This window comes from Epinephelus moara, chromosome 18 (genome assembly GCF_006386435.1).
Source record: "Epinephelus moara isolate mb chromosome 18, YSFRI_EMoa_1.0, whole genome shotgun sequence".
In the NCBI taxonomy this organism is placed as follows: Eukaryota; Metazoa; Chordata; class Actinopteri; order Perciformes; family Serranidae; genus Epinephelus; species Epinephelus moara.
The window spans coordinates 6795127-6805785 of NC_065523.1; the positions used below are offsets into that span (position 1 = coordinate 6795127).

At 42.2% G+C, this 10659-nt stretch overlaps 1 protein-coding gene across 1 annotated transcript in view; it reads left to right on the forward strand.

Moving 5' to 3' along the window:
• The window catches only part of slc25a23b (solute carrier family 25 member 23b), a 27424-nt gene extending 20849 nt beyond the window's left edge, over positions 1-6575 (forward strand). The window contains exons 6-10 of the mRNA XM_050068718.1: positions 962-1114; positions 1307-1420; positions 3308-3475; positions 6077-6227; positions 6318-6575. Of these exons, the coding sequence (XP_049924675.1) occupies positions 962-1114; positions 1307-1420; positions 3308-3475; positions 6077-6227; positions 6318-6499 (768 nt within the window). The 3' untranslated portion in view covers positions 6500-6575. The remainder of the gene's footprint in view (positions 1-961; positions 1115-1306; positions 1421-3307; positions 3476-6076; positions 6228-6317) is intronic.
• The last annotated feature ends 4084 nt before the right edge of the window (positions 6576-10659 follow it).

The window sequence follows — 10659 nt, forward strand, 5'->3', positions numbered from 1 at the left end:
CTGAGAGACAGTGGAGCACAAAGGCTCCAGAGAAGAAGCCGAGTTAGTGACATCCAGAATGGCCGAGTTAGCAAGATGCAGTAATAGAATACGAGAGAGAGAGAGAGAGGGAGAGAGAGAGAGAGAAGGAGAGAAGGTGCCCGGTGTGATTATTTCATTTCCAACACAGAAGTATCACCCAATCTCATTGTTGTGGTTTTACGGCCTGTCAGGCTGGAGATGTCAAACTATGCTGTGTTTGGTCTCTGAATATCAAACCCATGAACCTTTCATGAGTTTAAGAAGTTGTGGGACCCTTGTATATTGTTAATTTTAAGATCATGAATGAAACAGTGGCACCATTGCAGATGGCATGTGCGGCCCCATGCAGGTCATGACAGTATGTATGTTACACAGCCCTTACCATTCATATGGGTATTGCAACTTGCGTACACGTAGCATTAATTTCTGAGCATGTGCATAACCAAAGCTCCAAATGGATGTAGGATACATGGGGCAGCTGTCATGCACACACAGATGCATAGTTTAAAGCAAGTATATCTCCACTTTAACTTTGTTGTTTTGGTTCACTCTCAGGGCTCTTACAGCATCATTTTCAGCTACAGCAGGCGGCTGTTTTCAGTAAAAAAACAATGAAAACACACTGTACACTAACTGCTCAGCACCAAACAACGTTCACAGTTAGAGACTAGTTGAGCATTTAGTAGCGAAAGAGACAGATTTTGTTTTTATGAGGAGTTAGAAGAGACCAAAACCAGAGAAAATACAGAGTGAATATTGGATTTATATTCATCAGTTGGATACAAACACAGCTCCACATGAATGAGCACGTTACTCTGTGTCCTGATAGTATTCTGTTTTTTTTGTTCTGCAGTTGAACTCACCTGGGGTTGGATGTAGATATTTGCTCAAACACTGGCTGTAATAAAGATGAGTGATCTGGCAGTGTTTGTGTGTCCAGGTACATGGCTCTACATCTCGGGGGATGAATCTTTGGTCCGGGCTGAGGGGGATGGTCCGGGAGGGAGGTGTCTTCTCACTCTGGAGGGGAAATGGCATTAATGTCCTCAAGATTGCCCCTGAATCTGCCATTAAGTTTATGGCCTATGAACAGGTCAGAACTCTCCAATTTTTACTTTCCTTAATCCACTTTCATACATGACCACATAACCACATTCAGTGTATATCTTTGTACTTCCTTTCCCTCATGCTGCATCCTATCACTGCCACTCTTCTTTGCCCTCCCAACATCTTCTTCCATGTGTAATGCCTTCTCCTCCTCCTCCTCTTTCGTCTCTTACTCTAGATCAAGTGGCTGATCCGAGGAAGTAGAGAGGGGGGCGGTTTAAGAGTACAAGAGAGGTTCATTGCTGGCTCTCTGGCAGGAGCTACCGCCCAGACCATCATCTACCCCATGGAGGTCAGTTTGAAATTTGTGTAATTGAAAGGTTTACATTAAGATAGTTCTAGAAGGCTGTGCAAATTTCTTGCCACTGTTTCTGGAGCTTAACATTTTTTTTTGTACTCAGTTTTAAATGAATGCAAATCAAGTTATTGTGCAGAAAAGCACCTTTAAAATGGCACTGTAATCAACAAGAGGCTGCTTTATGAGAAAATACAAGCATCGTTTTTTTATTCCTCAGCTACAGGACTCATTAACCAGGGTTGACAGCCAAGCACCATTTCTCATTAGCATTAGGATGTGCTGAACGGCTTTAAGTTTAGCATTGGGGCCAATGAGCTCCCAGCAGATTTTGTTAACAGCACAGATATCTGATGTGGTCATATAGAGATTTCTTTCCTGTACAGAGTCTTAGTGAACCCTGTCCTGAGTGTGTGAATGATCATGAAAATTGATGCCTTACATGATAAAGCTTTGGTAGCAGAGTCTCCTTAGCTCTGTTCTACATGAAACAGGAGCAGTTGCCTTGTCATTGGAGAAAGTACTATAGCAGCATAATGATAAAGCATGAAAAGCAGACTTTACACGTAAATCCGCACTTAAGACTAAAGGCCTTTGCACACCAAATCACACGTTTTAAAAATAAACACAACCTCACTTTGTGCCAATCACTTTTACACACTGACTCTGAAACTTTCGTTCGTCATAAATCTTTTCAGAACAGGTTCGTTTTTCTGCGTATTTTAGCATCCATCAAAAGCCTTGAGACAGTTATTTGACCAAGAAGCAGTGAAGAAAATGTGGCATCACCTGTGATACACATTCGCAACAGTAAAGAGGAACAGGGTACACAGTGTTTCATAACGGATATCAGATTTCAGATAGCCTACCCCAGGTGGATGAGGAGGAGGAGGAGGAGGAGGAGGAGCAGGAGGAGGAGGAGGAGGAGGGTGAGGAGAAGGATGTAATAAAGGATGAAGACCACAGACAGAGAGAGAGAGAGAGAGAGAGAGAGAGAGAGAGAGAGAGAGAGAGAGAGAGAGAGAGAGAGAGCGACAGTGGCGGAGACAGAGAGGAAAGCTCTGCCAGATGACTACCACATGCAAGCAGAGAGTGCCAAAAGCCAGGCAGGTATCTCCAGCCGTGAGGAGGGAGCAGATGTGTCTGTCAGTGCATCAGACTCACTGTGCAAAGTTCCTGTGCATAACCATTTTCATGGGATGACAGGTTTAAAAATTACATACGAAAAATAAAGACCGGGTGTGCAAAGGCCTTAAGTGTCATTGATAGAACTTCCTCCAACTCATGTCATACAACTCTTCAGCACCCATCATCAAGCAGCAATAGAGAAGAAAATGACCAGGTTAAATAAATGGGGATTGATAACAGCACAAAACCAGAGTTCTGGTTACGTTCCATCCCTCACCTGTTCTCATCAGCTCTGGGTAGCGACCTCAAGAATGTGGTCACAAATACAAAAGGACAAAATGAGTTCAAGTTAGTAACAGGGTGAGGAGCATGGACCTGTGTAAGGAGCTCAGAGTGGAACCTGCTGTTTTGAGTTGAGTTGATTCAGGAATCTGGAAGTTTTCTGGGCTGGTCTACTTGGAAGAAGACCCTGGGGTACACCCAGAAAGCTGCTGCTGGAGGGAATTTTAAAACCAATCGCACTCTGGAACTCCTCTAAATTTCCCAGAAGAAAAGGGAAGACAAGGCTAAGTAGAAGACTGTCCTGCTTACTCCACTGTTACCATCAGCAAGGCCCAGATAAACAGCAGAGAATGAATGGATGGAAAATAACCTCTCAGTGCTATTTGTTGTTGCTATTTGCTAGTTGTTCAATAATATCTTTTCCTGTTCTCACTCTACCTTCTTCAATCTTCCCTGACCCCCTCTGTCGAGTAGGTGCTGAAGACTCGTCTGACAATAAGAAAGACGGGGCAATACTCAGGTATGGCTGATTGTGCCAGACAGATCCTGAAGACAGAGGGAGTCCGAGCCTTCTACAGGGGCTACCTGCCAAACACACTGGGCATCATCCCTTATGCTGGCATTGACTTGGCTGTGTATGAGGTGTGTATACATGTGCCTACAGTTATTTAGCCACTCTTCCACAGTAAATGATTTTGGTACAAACTACATGAGATAACTATAAAGGTCATCGAACTGATAGGTAATTAAGATTGCTGGTCTGGTTAAAAAAATACCAACCTCCCAAGCATGAACTCATTTTTTTTTTGTGTGTGTGTCCTATGAAGAGACCCTAAGTCCTTTGGTCTTCCTAACTTTGTGGCTCTTAGTCCCCAAGTCAGTTGGTTCCCACTAAAGACAGATCTTTAAACAGGGGTAATTTCAGTAATTTCCTGGTCACTGTAGATCTCAGCAAATGTTACTAAAACACAAGGATTTGTTTGGGACTATTTCCAACAGTGGATTAATCCACATTTGGTGAGTAATTCTGGCAGCAGGATGGTGCATGTGGAATTTAGTCAAAATAAATTACGGTGTGTATTTAATTGGGGGTTTTTTGGCCAACAATGAAGCTCTATGGCTATGCTTGCACTTCAATTTAAGGGTCTCATATCTAAGTACAATTTCATTTACACTTACCGTAAAACTTAAATTAAAAACCAAGTCTCAATTAAACACCCAGTCCCTTTTACTAGCCCGGTGTGGCTACACATTTTAATAAATAAACGCCTGTCTCAATTACATGGCTGGTCTGGTTCCCAAGCAGTTCATTTTTTAATGGAAGTTCTTTGGATGTATAACTCTGGGTTGTTGGTTACCTCAAATTATGTGTCCATTCCTTGATTACCTTGAAAGTCTTTTTTTTATATCCCTGTAGTCCGTAAGGGTCCACTAGAGGTCAAAGGAATCAAAAGGTTTTTTCATTAAAATTAATCCAAGTTGTAAGTATTGTTTTAACAGGATAAAGTGGTGTTTTGTAGGTATGTCAGGTGCCGTAATCTTCAAGTACTGTAACTCTCTGATTTCTGTCTGTCGAAGCTAGATCAAATGAATGATTATTATTTATATATTATCTGAATCTATTTATACAGGTTTAAATAAACAATTTGTTAGTATTTCCCATCTTTGCTGAGCAATAGTTTTGTGTGAAAGGAATTAAAGGCCTGTCCCATATAGACACCTGTCCCTAATATAAGCCTGTTGAGTTCAGTGATTTTAACAAATAATAGCCCAGGCTATTAATTGAGGTTTTATGGTTGCCACATATATACGCCTCTATTGGCCATATCACAAATCTGATTACAATATGATGTGGTGTTCCTGGGCTATCAAGGTCAGTTTTACTCAAGTCTAGAGGGCGATAGACACAGAAGTCAGTCTTTAGACGCTTTGCTTAACTAAAGACTGATGACTTTCTCCCTGATTTTGTGTTTAGATGGGCGGATACAATTTCAGAGTTTAATAAAACTCCCTACGTTGCAGAACCAATAGTAAATCCGCAGGGCGGTCCTTCGGTGGCTCACTGAACTCTTGTGCTTGTAAACATAGTCCCACTAGAAACACGTGTAGCGGTACAAAATGGCTCAAGTCGCTGTAAGTCCTTCATTTCCACAATCTTGTGGACTGAGCACATGTTTGATAAAACGGAGTTAAATCTCTCAGCATCCATTTTCAAGCTCTCTGTGTGTTTGTTTCCTTGCGGACGAGAAAAGGGGGAGCGCACATTTCCGGGAGGGCGTGTCCTTTTCAAAAATGCAAGAGGCGTTGCTTTGTTGCCGGCCGTTTTCGCCGGTGTGTTAAACACACTTTAGAAAGGAGTGTCCCCAGACTATCAGAAGGCGGAGATCTCTGATTGTCTGGTGGCGAGACTAAGAGGGTGATGATAATGCACCTTAAGCTGTATGGACTGTCAGACTTTAAGTCTTCTTGTGTATTGTCGACACAAGACACATGAAAAGGCTAAAATAGAATATCACAAGCCTCATGTTTTAAAGGGCCAGTGTGTAATATTTGGCATGGTTTATTGTCAAATCTGAATCTGAATCTGAATATTCTACCCATTAATATGTTTATATAAGTGTATAATCGCTATAAAATAAAATTCGTTTGGTTTTTGTAGCCTTTTTGTAGGGCCTTGCTTTAGAGAGATCGCCATCTTGCTCCACCATGTATGTAAGGCAGCCCAAGCGGACAATCCAGCCAATATCGTAACATGGTTTAGATTTCTAAATAAATATTCACCTCGTCGCTAGATAGACCTACTCCTGAAAAACTTGTGTCTGCGCAAGGCTTTTTGTCCCTACGAGGCCACCGTCATTTACCCGACGGGAGGGGTGAGCGAGTGAGCCCTGCAATCTAGAATTTGACCACTGATGTCACTGTTTTCAACCCATTTTACACACTGGCCCTTTAAATATATCTTTCCTAAGAGGGAGAAGGGAATCCTGTGATCCAAAGCAGTGAGCAACATACCAGTTCCACCTGCACTGTTTGACCAATATATAATCCCTGTGCAGTAACATTCCAGCTATGACAGCCTTGAAGCACAGAAAAATGAGAGACTCACAGACTACCAGTTTAAATCATCATCCAAAGGACTGTCTTTAAATGCATTTTACACACTGGATTTTGAAACAAAGTATTTTTATTTAATTTCTCTCTTATATTTTCTACTCTTCTTCTTCTAATGGCTCATGCTTTAAGACTTTGAAGAACGCCTGGCTCCAGAGGTACTGTGTAGATTCAGCGGATCCAGGAGTGTTGGTCTTGCTGGGCTGTGGTACTGTCTCTAGTACCTGTGGCCAGCTGGCGTCCTATCCCCTCGCTCTCATTCGGACACGTATGCAGGCACAAGGTGGGATGCGCTGTAGATTCAGACATATTCTAAACATACTAAGCATGACCGATCACCTAACATTAACCTCCATCCATCCTCCTCTTTCAGCCATCACTGAGGGTGTACCTAAGCTGTCCATGTTGGGCCAGTTTAAATACATCATATCCCATGAAGGTGTGCCGGGCCTGTATCGCGGCATCACCCCTAACTTCCTCAAAGTCATCCCAGCGGTCAGCATCTCCTACGTGGTGTACGAGCACATGAAGAAAGTTCTCGGGGTGGGTTACTAGAGTGAGACAAAGGAGAGGGATTCATGACAAAAAAGGACAGAGAGGCAAAGACTTCATTGTGCTTGTGAGAAGAACAGGAGCAGTGATGATACATCTCCTCAGACACTGACGGAAAAGAAAGAAAGTCTGGGACGAGGAGAGAAGTGAAAAGAGCCATTTAAGATGGTACTGGTGTATGCTGCACTTCCTGTTGACTCAGTCAAATTCAAGCTTGAGTAGCTTGCAGGTAGTTTGCAGGCAGAATATATACATTTGTGAATTTGGGAGGATTGGATAATAAGGTAAATGTCTGTCTTCTCTGAAACCATTATGCCACACACATATGGGAAATGCACAATATATTTGGATTTTAACCAAGGTCTTGACTTGGTCCAAAGCACACAGTTGGACAGCAAAAATATTCTAAAGTGGAAACAGACAACTTTTAAATTCCCCCACCCACCATTTTTTTGTTGGTATTGCTGTTGCAAAGACAATGGGATCTCTTTCTGTTTTCCTCAGAGCCTAGCAACTATCACGTTACTTCTGCTGTCCACCATTTCTGCTTATGTGGATACAAAATCACTATCCTTCTCCTGTTTTGGTTGCATAATGGTTGACACACTTCCTTTGTGCCATAAATGGAGCATTCACTTTCCCAGGAGATCGTACAGAATTGCATAGTGAATGTGGGGCTTATAGGTAACCAACTGAAACACTGATAGTGTCATTGCTATAGTCATTACACTGTGCAATCAACATTTATTTATAATGGTGAGTTAAGACAAAAAAACTTTTCCACTTTTTTTTTCCACATTAAAGGTTTTGACACACCAAGCTGACAGTTGGCCGTAGGTCAGAGTTGGGCCGCTGGTGAGCATCTGCCACTCTTGTCGGTACGGTGTGTCCAGCACCATCTGCCCTTGTCGGCGCTAGTTGGCCTTTTTTCCACAGACTCATAATGTTGAATTGGCATTGGTACAACGGAGCCCGTCAGTGAATGAAATTCCTCTGATTGGCAGCTTAGTGCACGAGAAGACAAATGTAAACAAAGAGCTAAAGTCAAGAAGGGGTGGGGTTGGAACAAACTTGTTACATAAGCTAAGATTATTTTTCTTCAGCCACTGAACTCTTAACCAGAAATGCAAACCGATGGTTTGTGCTACTGTTCTCTGGCACACACTTTGTTCTTTTTAAACATTGGATTGTGTTGTTAATCGCTAACTTGCAAACTAGCATCAAGACAGTCTTCCGGTTTCCCTTTTTGAATAAGGATTACAGACTGCCGTCTGCTGGCATGAAGGCGTATGTCCTCACGCAGACGTAGAGCATACATGCCTGTTGGCCGTTGGTTTGGTTTGTTCATTTGCAACTTTTTGTATGAGGCGCCTGGACAAGAGGCAATGCAGCAGGAGGCTCTGATCACCACGAGTTCTCCATTGTTGGTTTGGTGTGTCTGGGCCTTAATGCAAGTATGCAAGTTGTTTGTTTAGGCTTAGGCATCTAACATTCTAAGTTACTACCTGTGACAGGTCATATTACTTCTGAAATACCAGGGTAAACAGTAGACCGTACAAAGTAATCTACCTACAAATGTGTGGTTGCGTTAACCTGATTGTAACTGCTGCATGACGTTACATTGTGTTGCAGCAAAAGTCAGGTCTAACAGTTTTGTTGGATGCCTGTGCTTGTTTTTTCTGGAGCTCCCTCTGCATTAGTTTAGTAAGCATGAGTTTAATAGTAAAAAACAAGATATAAGCAAACCCACAAACTGTCATCACCTTGTGATTTAAGATGTTGCTAAAGCCTAATAGCTTAATTGCACATGATGTCATACATCGGTGCGCAGTCCAGATGGAGTGCAGGAAACTGGAGCAGACCACCAACACTGCACAAATGCTTATAATTTAGTATTTTTTTTAGTATTATTTCTGGGAACAGTTGACCAATTTGAAAGAAAGTAGTAGCTAAAGTTAGCTAACATTAGCTAGTAACATTAGCCTGACAGTGATGTGTCCATGTACCGAGCTGAAATATAAAAGACAATTATACTTCAGCACATCTTCTCATCTGGCCAAAAACTAGACGGCAGTTGTTTCAGTCATGGACCCAACTGCACACAAATCAGAGTCCACTAGACTCCTGTATACATTTATCGGTTCCTCCATATCTAGTTCAAGCAGTATATGGATTCATCACTTCCTGCCCTCTATCTGAATGTTGCATCTCATAATAGTCATGTGATTGCAAACAAGCTATTGGCGCTCAGAAGTGCTTGACATAACCTATTTCTTTCAGCCAGTGAGAAGAGCCCAGCCAAAAACAGGCAGAAAAGTTGTCATTTGGAGTTACAAAAACAGTTTGAACTCTGAGAAAATGTTGTGTTCTCTTAGGAATCCATCATTCGAGGAAGAGAAAGTTAGAAAAATACCAATGTCATTCTTCACTCTGAGAAGTTATTGCTCCAATGGTACTTTCAGACAGTGAGTGGTTACCACAGCTGCCTCTGTTCCCTGTGTGAACTGAGGTTGGTCGAGGCAGCAAGGAGAACTGCCGCTTTCTTAAAAACAGCTACTGGCTGAATATCTGACAATAGTTAAAGTTTTATCAAATTGCCTGCATGGCTTGCCATGTAGCCCTAACCACAGTAACCATAACCACACCAAGTGAAACGATGCAAGAGCTCATGTTATTGGTTTCCTTGAATTACCCACCTCTACTTGCCTGATATCAGACAGAACTGTCAACTCATTATACTTTTTCCTCTCTAAGGGACCTGACACACCAAGGCGACGGTCAGACATTGGTCAATGTTGGGCCTTTGATGAGCATATGTTGCCCTAGTTTTTGTGACATGTCTTGCATCATTGGCACTAGTCTGACATTGTGGGTGGGTTTTTGGCTATTTCAGCATGTTGAATCAGCCTTGGAGTTGACCATTGACTGTAATCTTTGCTGTGGGTTCAGAGGCAACTTTTTGGCCAGACATGGGCGATATGAGACTGCACAACTGCCTGCCTTCATCACCACTAGTTCTTTGATGTTGTTTGGTGTGTCTGGGCCCTAACCGACTTCTGTGGGAGGGGGATTTGATTTTCCCTAACCAGTCACGAGAGGCCAACATATCATTCTGAATCAAATACCATTTTAAGTCCACAGTGATGTGTAGCCATGCCAACATACCAGTTTTGCTGGGGTTTTGAGAGTGGAGCGGAGCAAAGGGAAATAAACTATAATGTCGGGTGATATTGACAAAAGATGTTGATTTCAGAACAGCTTCAATAGCAGAGTATATATCTACAGCACTTACCATTGTTGTTACTTCTCATTGGTTCCAGTACACCTCTTGACAATATTAGACAACAGCTTGACAACAGCGTTAGTTCTGCAGCGCTTATGGGTTGTTTTTTATTTTAACCGAGAAGCCACTGTTTCATGTTACAGTGCCAGAAGAATCATGAACTTGGTGGTGTGGGCAGATTCCAAGGACTGGACTCTGCAACACCTCTACACCAGCAGTAAACATACAAATGAATACAAATGGTATTGGAGCAGCACCAGCTTTGATGTGTGGTTCGGTCTGGGTTAGTAAACAGAGTTTATCATATTAGTTAGCTAATCGTATTTCACGTATTAACTTTTTGCTAACACTTTAAAGCTATAACCCACTCTGTTAAGCTACATCATGAGACTAGAGGTAGTAAATGGTGGGAAGATGGAGGTTGTTGGTGGAATTTGACCTAGCCAGTAGCTGTGGTTGTGCCCTTTTGCCTCTCTTTCTAACTACGGAAAAACTGACATGAAAAGGAGACTACAAGGATGATGTTTCTCACTCCTTCCAACAATATTTTATCATTAAAACCAGTTTGTAAATTGGTAAAAAAAGAACTATGAGATGGTGGAGAGGGCTCCTGAGTTACCAAATCACAAACAGCAAGAAAATGTTCATCAGCAGCTTCATAAGTCAGCTGAAGACCAAACTCTTAGTTTGTCAGTTTTATTGCCTCTTTTGGGGAACTTGTGATGGTGAGATGAAATACTTTATGAACATGGCCTCTGGTAGGCCTACACTGCGCAATGCATTCCCATTCTTCCTTTACACTCTCATTGCGGTACACTGTACTGTACTGTCATCTCAACAGGACTGAAGCAGGGACTGTTCACCCTGTAGACACACAGTA